Source organism: Hyperolius riggenbachi, chromosome 10, assembly GCF_040937935.1.
Source record: "Hyperolius riggenbachi isolate aHypRig1 chromosome 10, aHypRig1.pri, whole genome shotgun sequence".
NCBI classification, from domain to species: domain Eukaryota; kingdom Metazoa; phylum Chordata; class Amphibia; order Anura; family Hyperoliidae; genus Hyperolius; species Hyperolius riggenbachi.
Window position 1 is genome coordinate 264655786 of NC_090655.1, and position 20789 is coordinate 264676574.

Sequence of the window (20789 nt, forward strand, 5' to 3'; positions counted from 1 at the left end):
TACACATGTATTACAGGTCCACCACTCATACACATGTATTACAGGTCCACCACACATACACATGTATTACAGGTCCACCACACATACACATGTATTACAGTTCCACCACACATACACGTGTATTACAGGTCCACCACACATACACATGTATTACAGGTCCACCACACATACACGTGTATTACAGATCCACCACACATACACGTGTATTACAGTTCCACCACAAATACACGTGTATTACAGTTCCACCACACATACACGTGTATTACAGGTCCACCACACATACACGTGTATTACAGATCCACCACACATACACATGTATTACAGGTCCACCTCACATACACATGTATTACAGATCCACCACACATCCACGTGTATTACAGTTCCACCACACATACACGTGTATTACAGGTCCACCACACATACACCTGTATTACAGATGCACCACACATACACATGTATTACAGATCCACCACACATACACATGTATTACAGATCCACCACACATACACATGTATTACAGATCCACCACACATACACATGTATTACATATCCACCACACATACACATGTATTACAGATGCACCACACATACACATGTATTACAGATGCACCACACATACACATGTATTACAGATCCACCACACATACACATATATTACAGGCAGGGCTGTGGAGTCGGTACAAAAATCTTCCGACTCCGACTCCTCAGTTTCTGAAACCACGACTCCAACTCCGACTCCGGGTACCCAAAATTGCTCAGACTCCGACTCCTCGCCTCCGACTTCTTAGTCTAATACTTAACAGGGCTGTGGATTTTGTACAAAAATCATGCGACTCCGACTCCTCAGTTTCTAAAACCACGACTCTGACTCCAACTCCGACTCCGGGTGCCCAAAATTGCCCCGACTCTGACTCCTCGACTCCAACTCCGACTCCACAGCCCTGATTACAGGTCCACCACACATACACATGTATTACAGGTCCACCACACATACACATGTATTACAGGTCCACCACTCATACTCATGTATTACAGGTCCACCACTCATACACATGTATTACAGGTCCACCACTCATACACATGTATTACAGGTCCACCACACATACACATGTATTACAGGTCCACCACACATACATGTGTATTACAGGTCCAGCACATATACACGTGTATTACAGGTCCACCACATATACACGTGTATTACAGGTCCACCACACATACACGTGTATTACAGGTCCACCGCACATACACGTGTATTACAGGTCCGCCACACATACACGTGTATTACAGGTCCGCCACACATACACATGTATTACAGGTCCGCCACACATACACATGTATTACATATCCACCACACATACACATGTATTACAGATGCACCACACATACACATGTATTACAGATGCACCAAACATACACATGTATTACAGATCCACCACACATACACATGTATTACAGGTCCACCACACATACACATGTATTACAGGCAGGGCTGTGGAGTCGGTACAAAAATCTTCCGACTCTGACTCCTCAGTTTCTGAAACCACGACTCCAACTCCGACTCGGGGTACCCAAAATTGCTCAGACTCCGACTCCTCGACTCCGACTTCTTAGTCTAATACTTAACAGGGCTGTGGATTTTGTACAAAAATCATGCGACTCCGACTCCTCAGTTTCTAAAACCACGACTCTGACTCCAACTCCGACTCCGGGTGCCCAAAATTGCCCCGACTCTGACTCCTCGACTCCAACTCCGACTCCACAGCCCTGATTACAGGTCCACCACACATACACATGTATTACAGGTCCACCACACATACACATGTATTACAGGTCCAGCACATATACACGTATATTACAGGTCCACCACACATATACATATATATTACAGGTCCACCACACATACACATGTATTACAGGTCCACCACTCATACTCATGTATTACAGGTCCACCACTCATACACATGTATTACAGGTCCACCACACATACACATGTATTACAGGTCCACCACACATACATGTGTATTACAGGTCCAGCACATATACACGTGTATTACAGGTCCACCACATATACATGTGTATTACAGGTCCACCACACATACACGTGTATTACAGGTCCGCCACACATACACGTGTATTACAGGTCCGCCACACATACACGTGTATTACAGGTCCGCCACACATACACATGTATTACAGGTCCGCCACACATACACATGTATTACAGGTCCGCCACACATACACATGTATTACAGGTCCGCCACACATACACATGTATTACAGGTCCGCCAAACATACACATGTATTACAGGTCCGCCACACATACACATGTATTACAGGTCCGCCACACATACACATGTATTACAGGTCCGCCACACATACACATGTATTACAGGTCCGCCACACATACACATGTATTACAGGTCCGCCACACATACACATGTATTACAGGTCCGCCACACATACACATGTATTACAGGTCCGCCACACATACACATGTATTACAGGTCCGCCACACATACACATGTATTACAGGTCCGCCACACATACACATGTATTACAGGTCCACCACAGATACACATGTATTACAGGTCCGCGACACATACACATGTATTACAGGTCCACCACACATACACATGTATTACAGGTCCGCCACAGATACACATGTATTACAGGTCCACCACAGATACACATGTATTACAGGTCCGCGACACATACACATGTATACACAAGGATCCTTCCCTCCATCTTGTCATGGACCAGTTTGCAAGCTGCTTTTTCAGTTTATAAGATGATAGGGAGGAGTTGTGGGTGGATTCTTGGTTTTGCATCACCTCCCCCTTTTTCTTTGTACACTCCCCTGGACCTCATATGACCAGGCGTCAGAAAATGCTATACGGCCATCCTGTGCCCTCCCACCCACCCCTCCTCCATCTACCTCGGTAAGATGGACTACACAATTTACCTGCAGATGTGTTGTCACCGGACATTGTTCTTATTTTTGTATTGTGGCACAATTACATGAATATGAGCACTCCAGGATTGGCGCCTGTTCTCTGATTTGAACTATGTACTGCAGGCTTTCTGAACCAGGGTAACCCTGGAACCCCAGAGTTCTTTGAATACTCTGCGGGGTGGGGGGGGGGGGGGGATTCTTATGGCTAATGGCTCTTCTGGTGTATCCAGTAACAGCAAGGGATATGTCTGGGTGGTGACTGTATCATTGTGTGTGTCAGGTTACTATAATGTTTCAGGATGTCAACGTCTGTTTCTCCATACAGTTGGGGCAGTATATAGAAGGACAGAAGGACCTCTACAGGGAGAGCGTGATGGATAATTAGCCTCCCCTCACATTACCAGGTAAGAGGAGACTTTAATTGTTAGTAATGTAAAGGAGAGAGCAGTATGGAGGGTCCACCTAGATCCCCTTCATCATCTAATAAATACATAGACAATGTATTCAGTCAGTGTGTGTGCTTTCTAAAGATGTATCCAATAATAGAATCCCACCAGAGGGAGGTACAGGTTCTCTTTGTACCCAGGATTGTCCACCTAGATCCCCCATTAGCTGATACACACATGGAGACAATGTATTCAGTCAGTGTGTGTGTTCCCTGCAGATGTATCCAGTAACAGAGACCCGCCAGAGAATTGTACAGAAGAAGATCCCAACATCCACCACCATTATCAGGTAGATGAGGCTAAAGTCCACAGAGACTGCAAACTGTGATATTGTTTCTTTCTGTATATGCTGTTATCTGTGTTCACAATTTAAATTGTCTCTCATTTCTTGCATTAAGGGCCAAAATCTGATACATATAATTGCTGGGCTTAAAGAGGAAGAAGAAGAGACATATGTGAGGAGTGATCAGCAGTCTATGGAGGAGGGTGACATGATGAGGACAAATAAAGAGGAAGAAGAAGAGACATATGTGAGGAGTGATCAGCAGTCTACGGAGGAGGGAGACATGATGAGGACAATTAAAGAGGAAGAAGAAGAGTCGTATGTGAGGAGTGATCAGCAGTCTATAGGGGAGGATGTCATGATGAGGACAAATAAAGAGGAAGAAGAAGAGACATATGTGAGGAGTGATCAGCAGTCTATAGAGGAGGGTGTCATGATGAGGACAATTAAAGAGGAAGAAGAAGAGACATATGTGAGGAGTGATCAGCAGACCAGAGAGGAGGGTGACATGATGAGAAACAAAGAGGAAGAAGGAGAGACTTATGTGAGGAGTGATCAGCAGTCTGTGGAGGAGGGAGACATGATAAGAAAAATTAAAGAGGAAGAAGAAGAGACATATATGTGGAATGATCAGCAGTCAATGAATGAGGGTGACGTGATGAGGATAATTAAAATGGAAGAAGAAGAGACATATGTGAGGAGTGATCTGCAGTCTGCAGAGGATGGAGAGTTGATGAGGATAATTAAAGTGAAGGACACTCTTGCAGAGAGCAGAGCAGGTGAGTCAATGCCGTTTTTAGGCACAGCCATTCCAGTCATGCACCTGGAGCGCCACCAAGTTCCACTCTGTGCCCTTTCATGCTTCCATGGTGTGGAGCCTTTAACCATTTATGCCGCACGGACATGAGCTTCACGTCCGCAGCGGCAGCTGCTAGAGCCACAGGGGCGCGATAGTCACGTCCCTGCAGTCTGAGGGGTTTGCAGGCGATCGTGCGGGCAAATGCCCGGGATCACGCTATTACCGGGAGCAGGGAGAGATTGGCTGCAGGGGACAAAAGTCCTCGGTGCCAATCCGTACATTACCGCCGAGAATAAACACTGTTTTGTTCAAATAGTAATATACACTTACTGATTTTAGGGGAAAAAAATACAGTGGTGTGAAAAACTATTTGCCCCCTTCCTGATTTCTTATTCTTTTGCATGTTTGTCACACTTAAATGTTTCTGCTCATCAAAAACTGTTAACTATTAGTCAACGATAACATAATTAAACACAAAATGTAGTTTTAAATGATGGTTTTTATTATTTAGTGAGAAAAAAACTCAAAACCTACATGAAGCTGTGTGAAAAAGAAATTGCCCCTGAACCTGATAACTGGTTGGGCCACCCTTAGCAGCAATAACTGCAATCAAGCGTTTGCGATAACTTGCAACAAGTCTTTTACAGCGCTCTGGAGGAATTTTGGCCCACTCATCTTTGCAGAATTGTTGTAATTCAGCATTATTTGAGGGTTTTCTAGCATGAACCGCCTTTTTAAGGTCATGCCACAACATCTCAATGGGATTCAGGTCAGGACTTTGACTAGGCCACTCCAAAGTCTTCATTTTGTTTTTCTTCAGCCATTCAGAGGTGGATTTGCTGGTGTGTTTTGGGTCATTGTCCTGCTGCAGCACCCAAGATCGCTTCAGCTTGAGTTGACGAACAGATGGCCGGACATTCTCCTTCAGAATTTTTTGGTAGACAGTAGAATTCATGGTTCCATCTATCACAGCAAGCCTTCCAGGTCCTGAAGCAGCAAAACAACCCCAGACCATCACACTACCACCACCATATTTTACTGTTGGTATGATGTTCTTTTGCTGAAATGCTGTGTTACTTCTATGCCAAATGTAACGGGACACGCACCTTCCAAAAAGCTCAACTTTTGTCTCGTCAGTCTACAAGGTATTTTCCCAAAAGTCTTGGCAATCATTGAGATGTTTTTTAGCAAGATTGAGACGAGCCTTAATGTTCTTTTTGCTTAAAAGTGGTTTGCGCCTTGGATATCTGCCATGCAAGGCGTTTTTGCCCAGTCTCTTTCTTATGGTGGAGTCGTGAACACTGACCTTAATTGAGGCAAGTGAGGCCTGCAGTTCTTTAGATGGTGTCCTGGGGTCTTTTGTGGCCTCTCGGATGAGTTTTCTCTGCGCTCTTGGGGTAATTTTGGTCGGCCGGCCACTCCTGGGAAGGTTCATCACTGTTTCATGTTTTTGCCATTTGTGGATAATGGATCTCACTGTGGTTCGCTGGAGTCCCAAAGCTTTAGAAATGGCTTTATAACCTTTACCAGACTGATAGATCTCAATTACAGTACTTTTTGTTCTCATTTGTTCCTGAATTTCTTTGGATCTTGGCATGATGTCTAGCTTTTGAGGTGCTTTTGGTCTACTTCTCTGTGTCAGATAGCTCCTATTTAAGTGATTTCTTGTCTGAAACAGGTGTGGCAGTAATCAGGCCTGGGGGTGACTACAGAAATTGAACTCAGGTGTGATAAACCACAGTTAAAAAATAACTTAACAAGGGGGGGCAATCACTTTTTCACACAGGGCCATGTAGATTTGGAGTTTTTTTTCTCACTAAATAATAAAAAAACATCATTTAAAACTGCATTTTGTGTTCAATTATGTTATCTTTGACTAATAGTTAACGGTTTTTGATGAGCAGAAACATTTAAGTGTGACAAACATGCAAAAGAATAAGAAATCAGGAAGGGGGCAAATAGTTTTTCACACCACTGTATGTCAAGAGGGCATATAATTATTAAATAATGGGCTAAAAATTAGTGACAGATGTAAAACTGAAAAAAATGCACCTTTATTTCCAAATAAAATATTGTCACCATACATTATACTAGGGATAACATTTTAATGTTGCAATAACCAGGATAAATGGCCAAATAAAATGTGTGGATTTTTAATTATAGTAGCACGAATTATTTTAAAACTATAATGGCTAAAAACTGAAAAATAATGATTTTTTTCCTTTTCTTTCTTATTATTCCCATTATAAAGCATTTAGAATAAAAATAATTCTTAGCATAATAAACCACCCAAAGAAAGCCTAATTGGTGACGGAAACATTTTTGTTGTTATAAGTAGTGATAAAGTTATTGGGGAATGAATGGGAGGCGCGCCGAAATGTGAAAATTCCTCTCATCCATAAGGTGAAAAATACCTGCGGGCTGAAATGGTTAACCTATGGGAGATTTGTTGAGTCACTTGTTGGCTTTTTACACCTCCCATTCCGCCATGTGATTGGTAAACTTTGCCGGCCATTCAGAGGGGAGGTTATGGTGAGTCTGCAGTTGGAAAAGGCTCCACCCCCATATATACGTAGCCAATGTAGAGCGGTCTCATGGGCTGTGAGTGAGGGAAGGGAGGCAGGAATGTGCCCCCTGCAGGCAGCTCTCAGCCTCACTCCCAGAGAGGATGAGGAAGTTTTGCCAATCATTCCACCCACTACCACCAGGGAAATGTAAACTTTAAAAATATAAACTGTCCTTATTTACTTAATGTCACCAGCCAGCATCAACCACCATCTGCTGCTAAACCCACTACTTGTCACTGCCCATCAGCCAGTGCAGACTGCCCAAGTTTTGCAGCCAGCAAAAAGGGACACTAAGACCCACCGCCTGATGCATGTTGGAGCCGATCGGCTTCTATATAGGAATTAGTCATTGTAGACGATCAGCTACAACTGGCAGTCATTTAGGTATCGGGGTTATGAGGTGAGGATTTGGCATTTAGAGGGTGGATTAGGGTTGGGCATTAGGTGGGGGGGTTCAGTTTAGACAATTATGGGGAGGGGGAGGTGTTAGGGATATTAGGTGGGGGGTTTGGTTTTGGTTTATGCACTTCAGTGAAGGGGGAGGTGGGGGGTTCTGCTTGGACATTTATGGGGAGGGGGAGGTGTTAGGGAAATTAGGTGGGGGGTTTGATTTATGCACTTAGGGAGGGTTCAAGTGAGAATGGTGGCGGATAGTGCATAGTAATATATCGGTATACCAATATTTTACCAATAGCAGCACCACCCGGTGCGCTAACTGAAGCTAATGCCTCTGCAATACATACTATGCATTGAAAGCATACAGGAGGCGTACAGGAGGTGCAGAGAAAGCACTTAAGGGAGAAATACAAGAGATGCAAAGGAAGCACTGAAATGGGCACACAGGAGGTGCAGAATAAGCAATGAAGGGGGCATATTGTAGGCACTAGAAATGCAGTGGAAGAATATATAGGAGTTGCAGAGAAGGCTTTAAAGGGGGCACACAGGAGGTGCAGAGGAGGCACTGAAGGGGGCCACACAGGAGATGCAGTGGAAGACATGAAGGGGGCACACAGGAAGTGCAGAGGAAGAAATAAAGGGGGCACAGAGGTGGAGCAGGGGAAGAAATGAAGCGGACACACAGGAAGTGCAGAGAAAGAAATAAAGGGACACACAATAGAAGTGGAGGAAGCACTGAAGAAAGCACACAGGAGGTACAGATGAAGAAATGAAGGGGGCACACAGGAGTTGCAGAGAAAGAAATGAAAGGGATGCACAGCAGCCTTGTACACAATAACTTTATCACAACAAAATTGTTTTTATCTTGTTTTTTTCACCACTATTTATGCTTTCTTTGGGTGGTACATTTTGCTAAAAATTATTTTATTCTAAATGCTTTTTAATGAGAATAATAAAAAAAAAAATGGAAAAAAATAATTATTTCTCCGTTTTAGGCCATTATAGTTTTGAAATAAAACATTCTACTGTGGATAAAACCCGCACGTTTTATTTGCCCGTTTACAATGTATTGAGCCAATATTTTATTTGGAAATAAAAGTTTATTTTGTATCTGTTTTGCATCCATCACTAATTACAAGCCCATATATGCAAAAATAAGTCATATACCCTCAAGACATACATATTAAAATGAGTTCAGTCCCTAAGGTAACTATTAATGTATTTTTTTTAATTGTCATTTTTTTTAATGTGCAAATAATTTCTGTAACTATGGGAGAGTGGGGGAGGTAAGGGGTTCATTTTAATGGTATATGTAAGAGTTTTCATGAAATGAAATGTATCTAGGTGTAATTTTACTAATTGGCCACAAGATATCCTCGCACTTTTTCTTCCTATTGTGTACTGTTAGTACAAGAACAGGAAGTAATGCGTGCATGTGCTACTTAGTTTGTTACAATGACCGCAGGCATCTAATTGATGCCGGCAATTGTTGACACGGGGACTTAGATCAATGAATAAGAATGGTGTTCCCATTCACTGATCTCCCTACTAACAGGCAGCGACGAGTATGAGTGAGGGAGATGACAGGGAGCTCACGCAGCGGCCATGCGGCGAGGTACGTCTATCTTCGTATATCTACGCCCCTGGAATGGGAACAGTCCTCCTGCGGGGCATAGATATACTGCCTTAGAGCCAGCAAGTGGAACCTTAACTGAGAGGGATATGGATGTTTCCTTTTAAAATAATACCAGTTGCCTGACTCTCCTGCTGATCCTGTGTCTCTAATACTTTCAGCCACAGCCCCTGAACAAGCATGCAGATCAGGTGCTCCGACTGAAGTCAGACTGGATTTGCTGCATGCTTGTTTCAGGTCTGTGATTCAGTCACTACTCAAGCCAAAGAGATCAGCAGGACTGCCAGGCAACTGGTATTGTTTAAAAGGAAACATCAATATCCCTCTCAGTTTAGGTTCCCTTTAACTGAGAGGGATATGGATTTTTTCTTTTAAACAATACTGCTGATCTCTTTGGCTGCAGTAGTGGCTGAATCACACACCTGAAACAAGCATGCAGCTAATCCAGTCTGACTTCAGTCAGAGCACTTGATTTGCATGCTTGTTACATGGCTGTGGCTATAATTATTAGAGACACAGGATTAGCAGGAGAGTCTGGCAACTGGTATTATTTAAACCTCCCCAGCGTTCAATTTCTGCAGGATTTCTGTGCAAAAAGTGGTTCAATTAATTTTCATGGAATTTTTGCTTGCAACTTACTAAAATCCATCAATCAAGGGTCTAGTATCCATTTTTAGTATAATACAAGTTTCAAAACAAAATCATCAAAGTCAAAACAAAGTCAAAAAAGTAAATTAAAATGTCAACTTTTTAATCACAAATAGAAACATCCTCCCCAAATATGTATCAAATATGGATGAAGAAATAAATCTACAGATGCAGAAATAAATACCGTACAGTGTTTACCTTAAAGGAGTCATCGGGGGTTTTTAAGAACAATAAGTGCTACTTAACCGGGGCTTCGTCCAGCCCCAAGCTCCCAGCATGTCCCTCGCTGCAGCTCCGCGGTGAGCCGTTCGCCTGTGAAGCTTGCTGGTCCCCGGCGATGACGTCGGCCTGTACTGCACTTGCGCGAGCGGCGCTGTCAATCACCGCCACGTGGACCGGAGCGTACTGTATTGTGTGGTACAACAACTAAGGGCCAGTTCACACGCACACTTGCACATCGTTTACCGCTATTTATGCAAAAGCAGCATTTGATCTTTATTTTTTTCCGCTGTGTGGAAGCAGCAGGGTCTGGTCGCTCTGGGGTCCATTAGCGCCACAATCCTGTGTTCCCTGCGGGATGGAAAATGATGATCGCTGGGAATCGCCGCTGAAAGTCAACAAATGCTTTTCTGCACGCTTGCAGAAAAGCATTTGGATGAGACACTGGGCAGGTGATTGAGACATGCGCCAGAACCAGCCCTAGAAGTCCATACACACGCTGGTCTGAGCTCTGAGTGGTGCACCATAACGACTGCCATGGCGGGGGTGGTCATTATGGTCAGACCTGCGTGACTACATCAGGCGCACAACGATTGCATGAAGATCCGTCGTGTTAGATTTTTAGCAATGCCCGAGCACAGCACACTAGCATTTTCTCGCTGCTCCCACCACCAGAAACTTCTCCATTACACACGCTTATCGTTTTTCCCTTCTCCATAGCACAAGATGCATCGTGTGCAAAGGCTGATGACACTTCTGTACAGTGTCGTTAGTGCACTGTCTCCTTTGGCTGATGACGCCTCTGTTGCAATGCGCGGGGGACGAAAGGACATCAAGCGCATGTGACTTAGCAGCTTCCGGCGGGTGGGGAGGTGCTAAGAACAATGCCCTTGGGTCATGCTTGGGCATAGCTAAATGTCTAACATGCCAGATCTTTAGAGATCGTCATTGGGCCACTGTACACACTCTGGTCTGCTGCACAACTCTTAGCCATTTGTGGTTGTTATAGTCCATTATGGCCGAGTTCAGACAAGTGTGGTAATAAGTGTCATTCTCTGTACAATATACAGTATGGTATTAGAAAACAGAACTTTAATTTTCTGTAATGCTACCTGTAATATGTGCCTACTGCCAGTAGGTGGTGCACAAACACCATTATAAATCTTTCTAGGCCTGTTTTCAGTGTAGAGGAACCCAGCTCGTCAATACCACTTGTAGCAAGTTTTGTACCAACGAGTCAGCCTCGTCATTACCACTAAGGAGGTTAAAAGGAAAAATCCATATCCTTCTCAGTTTAGGTTTCCTTTAAAGGATACATGAGGTGATTTGAAAAGCCAGCTAACTTAGCTAGTTAACCTCGTGTATACTTTAATGACTACAAAGATTTGTCTTCTTTTCTACAACCTTAAAGGGAACCTAAACTGAGAGGGACGTGGATGTTTCCTTTTAAAACAATACCAGTTGCCTGACTCTCCTGCTGATGTCTTTTGCTGCAGTAGTGGATGAATCACACACCTGAAACAAGCATGCAGCTAATCCAGTCTGACGTCAGTCAGAGCACCTGATCTGCATGCTTGTTGAGGGGCTGTGGCTGAAAGTATTAGAGACACAGGATCAGCAGGAGAGAGTCAGGAAACTGGTATTATTTTAAAAGGAAAAATCCATATCCTTCTCAGTTTAGGTTCCCTTTAATATAAAACATACTATTAACTAGTTAAGCCAGCTAACTTGGCTAGTTACCTTGACCAGTCTTGGCAACAGCTGGTAGCCTAGCAACTTAAATGTAAAGGACGGTGTTACCGCTTTTAACTCCATTAAAGCCTATGCGAGAGGCGAAACATGTAGGGCACATTGTGTTTTATAAAATGTAAATAGTAGCTGTTGAAGAGAGAGAGGCGAGTCAGGGATAGATAAGGCATCTATCCTGCTTTACATTTTGAGACACAACCTTCTCCCCAGTTCTCCTTAGTAGCTGTTGGCAATCCCTTAATAGATGAGCTTTCTGTTTCATTTGAATTAAAATAATAAAGGTTAAAGATTTAAATCTTAAACAGTAACCAAGCAGCTCGGGGTGACCCAAAACCACAAGGAAGGTGTAGGGGACTTAAAGCGGATCCGAGATGAAAAACTAACTATAACAAGTAACTTGTCTATATATCTTATCTAAAGTTTACACAGAATATCTACCTGCAAACAGCTTCAAAAGTTTATGATTATTTATTCCTGTGATACAATGAGGGCAGCCATGTTCTGTTTGTCACATTGTCACAGGCTGAGGGCTGGAGATGCTATCAGCTTGCCTGTGTGTAAATTCAGTCCCCTCTCCTCCTCCCCTCTGCCTCTGAAATCAATGGCTAGTAACCTCCTCCTGCCCAGACTGAGCTCCCATAAGCCCTTGCTACAGTGCCAATGAACAAAAGGAGCTGTGGGCGAGGCTTGTTTAGTTTATAGGGAATTAGAGTATTAAAACAAAACAAGAAAAGTATTTGGCTTGAGGAATGCCCTATAAACTATATGAAATATCAAGTTTTTGGAGAGGCACACCTTACCGTGAGTATCTGGATGCACAGCCTAGATGCAAAAAGCCACATCCATCCAGTATAAACAATCCAAGTTCGGCTGGCACACCATTGAAAGTATTCCAAGATGTTTTTTTCCATTACTGTATGCACAACATGACAATTGTTTCGGGGCCATGGAGGGTCCCCTTCATCAGATACAGTGCAGACATACCACTTTAAAGAGACCGAAAGTCCCTCATACTAAAAAGCAATGCTAAGTGTGGTTTGCCTTCTTAACCACTTGAGGACCGTAGGCTTACACCCCCCTAGTGACCAGGCTATTTTTTCCTAATTAGGCCACTGTAGCTTTAAGGCCTTACAACTCAGCACACAAGTAATTTCCCCTCCCCCTTTTCTGAAAGCTCTGTTGGTGGGGTCTGATCCCCGCAGGGATGTTTGTTTTTTACTTATTTACTAGCTGATGACCCGGCGTTGCCCGGGTATGTATTTGGCTGGTGTTGGCTTCGCCCACTTTTTCGTACCCTAACGCACAAACACTCAGTGACCAAGCTTGTGAGCTTTTGGGGTCCTTGGCATCAATAATTTGTATATTACCGTAGAAATTAAACAAATCAGATAGGCTGTTTGTGGCTCCGCCCCTCTCCAGCATTTGAACCCCAGTCACCCAATGACCAACTGTAGCAGGTTTGAGGCATCTGCTATTAACAGTGTAAAAATGGAAGCAATTTAAATATTCCCCTTGAAAATCAACAGGTGAATTTTGATTGGCTACTATAGGCTCCACCCACTCCCTGAATATTAATCTCAGTCACCCAGTGAACATCTGGAGAAAGTTTGAGAACCCTGCCATTAACAGTGTAAGAAGGGCTGCAGCTTATATTTTCCCAGTGAAATTTGGGTTTGGCTCCGCCCACTTTTTGTAACCTTGACACACGATCACTCAATGACCAAGTTTGTGAGCTTTCGGGTTCCTGGCATCAAAATTGTGTGAATGGGAGCAGTTTATCCAGCAAAGAAATCTGATTGGTAGTTTGAGCTCCGTCTCTTTAGGGAATTTGAACCCCATCACTTAACCTCCTTGCCGGTCTAATTCCCCCGGCAAGGAGGCTGCGCAGCACTTTTTTTTATATTTTATTTTTTTCTAAATTATGTAGCCCAGGGCTCGCTACATGATAGCCGCTGAGCAGCGGCAGCTCCGCAGCCACTCCGATCGCTTCCGGCGTTCGGAGTAAGCAGGAAATCTCGTTCAGAACGGGATTTCCTGCTGGGCTTCCCCGGTCGCCATGGCGACGGGGTGGAATGACGTCACCGATGTCATCGACGTCGGGACGTCATAGGGAATCCCGGGCCACCCCTCAGAGCTGCCTGGCCCTGAAGGGGTCTGGAGGGGGGCGGCGCGACGTGTGCCAAGTGTGGGGACTCTGGCTTGATTACTGTGAGAATGGCAGCCTTTTTCATTTATTCCATTGACATGAATGGGTACAATCTGATTTGCTGTTTGTAGCTCCACCCAGGTGTGCAGGGGGGACGCGAGACCCCAGAACATATCATCCCAGGTAGTAAGGGATCTGTATACCAAGTTTCGTACAAATCGGTCTAGGCGTTTTCGAGTGATCGCAACACATACATACACACACCACACACGCACACACCACACACACACCACGCACACACAATTTTATATATATATATATATATATATATATATATATATATATATATATATATATATATATATTTATCTTAATTTTTTCAATAAATGTTACCATGACAGCCAATCACCGTTACTATGACAGCCAATCGCCGTGATTGGCTGTCATAGGCATCAACCTATGACAGCCATTCACTCCTGTGGGTTCAGAGGGGACAGCCGTGTCACACAGCTGTCCCCAATACAGCACTGGCATAGATCGCAGCGCTGTACCATGTAAACAGACTGCAGTTTCGCCGTCTAACAGTCTCCTAGCGGCGATCACTGATGGGAGACTGATGGCAAAGCGGAGCTCCATCAGCAAATCAGAGATGCACGCACATGAGACTTGATGGGGCTGCCCATCGGCGTGACGCGGTCATCTAGACGTTAAAACAGCAAATTTGCGATAATTGAGCTTAAAGTGAACATCTGTGGCTACCCACAATGCACCGCTACTGCTATTTGCATATTCAGTAGCGGTGCATTGTGGGTAACCACAGATGTTCACTTTAAGCTAAATTATCTCAAATTCCTTCTGTTTTAAGAAGGCAAACCACAAATAAATCTTAAACCTTCGTCACCTGTCCCTAATTAGGCAATCCTTGTTACATGTCGATTATTCCAGCCAGATTCTCTGCTCTGCATGGCCTGACCTATATTTATCATGGAATGTTATGTTAGTGGCTTGTATAATGAGCTGCTGCAGCAGGACTTGTAATTCCATTAGGAATAGCGGCCGTGTTGTTTGGCCTCGCTCTCCCTGACCTCCCCACACTGTAATCTTGCATGTCCACAGGAATGGGTCAGCACCACCAAATGTAAATTATAGCTCTTTTATTGGCAAAGCAGCAATTACAGACTGCTGTTTCAGGCTCTAAGGTCCTATATCAAATGGCAAAAGTAGCTACTTTTGCAATCTGATAAAGGGCCTTAGAGCCTGAAACAGCAGTCTGTAATTGCTGCCTTGCCAATAAAAGAGCTATAATTTACATTTGGTGGTGCTGACCCATTCCTGTGGACTTGTACTGTGTGCCCTCTGAGATGCTAGGGCAGGGGTCGAGCATGCCACCTTATCCATTGGTGCTCCTTATTTGCTTTATTGTACTGTAATCTTGCATTGCAGGTTACCTTTAGCAGCAAGCACTTTCTCCAACTAGAGCAGATGTAGCCACAGCCCCCCCCCCCCTTGTCATATCCCCCAAGGGGGGGGGGGGGGGGGGCTGTGGTGTTTAGTCTCTTCTTATGGACCGTGAAGTGATGATGTAACACACAGCCTACTTCTTTGCTCATTCCCAAATAAAGGCAGTTGTACAGCAGTGCCGACCATCCTCTTTCCTTTCATCCCTAATGATAATTGTTCCTCCCCTCAGAATTCTCTAACAGGAAGTGATGATGTTTCTCTATTTGCAGGGCGGAGTCCCGGCATCAGGAACCTCTCAGAGACTCGTCTCTCTGTATCCACAGACTGTACAGCGGATGATGATGTCACTGGACAAGAGTCTCCTGCAGATATCCTGGTGATACCAAATATTCCCCCAGACTCCCCTCACCTGTCTAACCCTGAGGGGCCTCATACACAGCACAGCTCTCCCCCTGCTGGAGGGTCTTATTCTTGTTCCTGGTGTGGGAAATGTTTTGTGTGGAAATTAAGTCTTGTCAGACATGAGAGATCCCACACTGGTGAGAAGCCCTATTCATGTTCTGAGTGTGGGAAATGTTTTGTTCAGAAATCACATCTTGTCAACCATGAGAGATCTCACACTGGTGAGACACCATATTCATGTGCTGAGTGTGGGAAATTTTTTACACAGAAATCAAATCTTATCACACATAGGAGATCCCACACTGGTGAGAAACCCTATTCATGTGCCATTTGTGGTAAATGTTTTAAGCAGAAATCACATCTTATCAGTCACGAGAGATCTCACACTGGTGAGAATCCCTATTCATGTGCTGAGTGTGGGAAATGTTTTGGGAATAAATCAAATCTAGTCACTCATGAGAGAATTCACACTGGTGAGAAGCCCTATTCATGTGCTGAGTGTGGGAAATGTTTTGGGAGTAAATCATGTCTTGTCATACATGAGAGATCTCACACTGGTGAGAGGCCTTATACCTGTTCTGAGTGTGGGAAATGTTTTGGGTTTAAATCACATCTTGTCAGTCATAAGAGATCTCACACTGGCGAGAAGCCTTATTCATGTAGTCAGTGTGGGAAATGTTTTGGGAATAAATCAAATCTTGTCACTCATGAGAGAATTCACACTGGTGAGAAGCCCTATTCATGTGCTCAGTGTGGGAAATGTTTTGGGAGTAAATCATGTCTTGTAATACATGAGAGATCTCACACTGGTGAGAAGCCATATTCCTGTGCTGAGTGTGGGAAATGTTTTGGGATTAAATCACATCTTGTCAGTCATAAGAGATCTCACACTGGTGAGAAGCCCTATTCATGTGATAAGTGTGGGAAATGTTTTGGGCGTAAATCATGTCTTGTAATACATGAAAAAACTCACAATGGTGAGAAGCCCTATTCATGTGCTGAGTGTGGGAATTGTTTTGTGATTAAGTCACAGCTTGTCAATCATGCAAGATCTCACACTGAAGAGAAGCCTTATTCATGTGATAAATGTGGGAAATGTTATCGGAATAGAACAGACCTTGTCAGTCATGAGAGATCTCACACTGGTGAAAAGCCCTATTCATGTGCCCAGTGTGGAAAATGTTTTGTACAGAAATCAAGCCTTACCGTACACGAGAGATTTCACACTGGTGAGAAGCTCTATTCATGTGTTGAGTGTGGGAAATGTTTTGCACAGAGATCACACCTCATCACTCATGAGAGATACCACACTGGTGAGAAGCCCTATTCATGTGATGAGTGTGGGAAATGTTTTGGGAATAAATCACATCTTGTCAGTCATAAGAAAATCCACACTGGTGAGAAGCCCTATACATGTGATCAGTGTGGCAAAAGTTATTGGAATAGAATAGACCTTGTCATTCATGAGAGATCTCACAGAGGTAAGAAGCCCGATTCATGTGCCAAGTGAGGGAAATGTTTTTGTTGTAATCCACTGCTTATCAGACACTTGTGTTGAGTGTGGAAATGTTTTAGTAATAAGTGTTCTGATACACATTGTCTATTTTTCTTCCACAAGGAATCACATTTACACAGAATCCCTCTTTCATGATAATCAGTACGTTAGTTTGTAAAGCATTAAAGTCCCTGAACTGAGATGACAGGATGAGATGAGATAAACATGGGTATATATCGTACTAAGCCTAGTTAGCACTTGCCTGTGTTCACTTTTTATTTTCCATTACAAGAGTTAATGAACAAGGTGCTTTATCTTCAAATGAGACAGGATCTTCAGTTGCATGCAGCCACGGCTCTCCTGATGAGTAAATAGAAGCCAAAACATTTTTATCTGGCAGAAAAAAACACTCTTGATGAGAAGAGAATGCTAAAAAGCTAATGGTTTGTTTTTGTTTGGGAGCTGAATGAACCAGATTTTATGTCACACTGATATGGCTGCTTTGTAAGATTCAGAATTCAATTCCTATAAAGTGGTAATAAGAATGTACCTCAATGTCCTATTAGACCCACTTATAGATTCCCCCACAGGAGCCTCAGCCATTACTTTTTGAGCTTTGATGCAAATGAGACAGTCCTTGGATAAATTGTCATTGATTGCTATATTCCACGCTGGCCTTTTTAAAAGATTATCTCTAATCTATAATATTATTTATTTCTACAGCAGAGAGACATTGCACTATTGAAATGGGTGGGGATAGGTGTCAGAGAGCTGGAGGATCATTCCCGGATTTCTTTCACTAATAAATCCACAGTATACGCCCCCTAATCTTTTTTCTGGAGGCTAAATCCATTCCTACTGGTTGAAAAATGCAAGTCTAGGCTTATCCAGCGTGAATTGTCTAATTATTGTTGCACTCCATTCCGATCCCTCAGCCTCTGACATAACTATCTGGGAGGCTCATCAGACTTTTATCAGAGGCCACTTAAAGGAATACTATCGATACCCAAGTGTTCTAAAATGACAATGTACAAATAATGTCTAAGTAGCTCTGTAAACATTTTCCTACTTTACATGTTAAATATCAGAGGCAAAAGCTGTAATTTATTGAGGGTAGTATTTAGCTATATTGGGACAAATCAATTGCAGAAGGGGTGTCTGCTTCAATGCACAGCCAGAGTTGCATATCAGACTACAGAAAGCAAATATCAAACATATCAAACTCTGAAAGCAAAAACAGTATGAAAAGCTGTGACAATTAGTTACATTTCGTCTGCTCTCTTCAGACACTTCAGTTAGAAACACAGGACACAGAAGCTGCAGCTCTTCTCTCTGTCACACACAGAGCTACACATTGGGCTTGATTCACAAAGCGGTGCTAACCCAGTTAGAGACTTTAGGCATGATAACCATTGCACCACGCTGGTGAAAAGCCAGTTTAGGTGTGATAAGTTTAGGCATGATAAGTTTAGGTGTGATAAGTTTAGGCATGATAAGTTTAGATAAGTTTAGATCGCTTGCAAAGTCCCGCACGCAAAATAGCGCAATTAAACTTTATACGAAGTGCACCAGACTTTGCTAGCGTAAAACTTTTGATCAGCTGTGCACTGCGGTGCTAACCCAGTTGGCGCTTAAACTTATCATGCCTAAACTTATCACACCTAAACTTATCATGCCTAAACTTATCACACCTAAACTTATCACACCTAAACTTATCATGCCTAAACTGAGTTTAGGCGTGATAAAGGGCTTTTCACCAGCGTGCTAACTGTTAGCACCGCTTTGTGAATCAGGCCCATAGAGTTAACTGATCAAGTGTGAGGGGAATTTCCCCTCTCCTCATGGCTCAGTCTGCCGTCAGTTTTGGCGTCAGTAAAGTTTGAAAGTATTTTGATAACAGTAAACAAAGAGGTTGCTACTAAAATGTATACACCAGTACTTAGCAGCACTTCCCAAACAATTCCTGTGTCAATTGAAAAAAATATGTGAATCGATAGTATTCCTTTAACCAACATGGGGGCCAGGGGGAAACAGTCACACTTGGCAGCAATTAACGAATTGTACTCTGAAATATGTGTCCTTGCAAATAAGTGCGAGGCTTCTCAGCTTGAGGGCTTTCAGCCTGAACTGGAAAGGCTGTGTAAGCTGCTGCATTCCCACCTCTCCATTAAGGCTAAACGCAAGCTTATGTTACAGGAAAACAAAATCTCCTACAAACAGGGAAACAAGGCAGGCTCCATATTGGCAAAAGCTCTGCGGGAGAGCAAAGCTTCTTATCATATTAAGACTATCATTAACTCTATAATAGTAGGAAAGGTTTCAGTGGAAGCTATAGCTGAGGAATTCAGATAGTTTTATCAGCCCCTGTATAACCTCCCAGCCCCTTCTCCTCCAGAAGCTAAAATGCCTGATAGGAGAGTTATTGTTGAGAGTTTATTTTAAGAAAATACAGCCTTAAAGAGACACTGAAGTGGAAAAAAAAATGATATAATATATTGGTTGTGTACTATGAATAATTACTAGAAGATTAGCAGCAAAGAAAATATTCTCATATTCCCATATTTTTATTTTCAGGTATATAGTGTTTTTTCTAACATGCATCATTCTATAATATGTGCAGATTACACAACACTCTGCATTCAAAATGATTCTTTCAGAGCAGTCTGTGAACTAATGACCTCTCCTCCTGGCAGAGAAAAATAAATTTGTTCACTAACAGTTGAGATAATAAAAGTCAGAAGACAGCCCTCTCCACAACTTTGAAAGTCGTAGAGCTTAATGGCTGTTTTTGCATAGAAATAACAACTGGAGTTTCTTAACTCTTCCTGTACTGGAAACAATTAGACTGATGTATCTGATCTTAATGTTTTATTTCTTAGCTGTACTACACATACAAATCATTATATCATAATTTTTTTTTTTTCGCTTCAGTGTCTCTTTAAAGCATACCAGAGCTGAATTAAAGAGAATCTCTAACCAAGAATTGAACTTTCTCCCAATCAGTAGCTGATACACCCTTTTACATGAGAAATGTATTCCTTTTCACAAACAGACCACCAGGGGGCGCTGTATGACTGATATTGTGGTGAAACCCCTCCCACAAGAAGCTCTGAGCACCGAGGTACTCCTGGCAATTTCCTGTCTGTGAACCTTGTTGCATTGTGGGAAATAGCTGTTTACAGCTGTTTCCAACTGCCAAAACAGCATGCAGCAGCTACATCACCTGCCAACAGTAAAAATGTCACCATGTGATAAATGTCAGAATGTAAATCGGGGATTTAAAAGATTTTACAATGGGCAAACACTGACTAAATCATTTATTTTTACTGGAGTTCCTATTTAAGATGGAGAAACGGGGGGGGGGGGGGGGGGGGGGTGAGCAGAAGTACACTGTCAGCTGTCCTGATGCCCACCCCTTCCCCTGTTCTCTTCTCTGAACCCCATCTTACCTAAAAGCCCTTTAACAGCCTCTTCAAGGTCACCAGAGTCGAGCTTAACTGCGCAGGCGCTGACTGGGCTTCGTACATCCTACAATGTGCACCCGCGGCCAGGAGAGCATTGCGCATGGCGTAGTCGTCACCTCCTCCTAGTG

The 20789-nt window shown here is 43.2% G+C and overlaps 1 protein-coding gene across 1 annotated transcript in view; it reads left to right on the forward strand.

The window, feature by feature from the left end:
• Positions 1 to 20553, forward strand: part of LOC137535403 (zinc finger protein 271-like) — a 34724-nt gene extending 14171 nt beyond the window's left edge. The window contains exons 2-5 of the mRNA XM_068257240.1: positions 3279 to 3357; positions 3618 to 3688; positions 3798 to 4461; positions 15570 to 20553. Of these exons, the coding sequence (XP_068113341.1) occupies positions 3876 to 4461; positions 15570 to 17212 (2229 nt within the window). The 5' untranslated portion in view covers positions 3279 to 3357; positions 3618 to 3688; positions 3798 to 3875 and the 3' untranslated portion in view covers positions 17213 to 20553. The remainder of the gene's footprint in view (positions 1 to 3278; positions 3358 to 3617; positions 3689 to 3797; positions 4462 to 15569) is intronic.
• Positions 20554 to 20789: the final 236 nt, after the last annotated feature.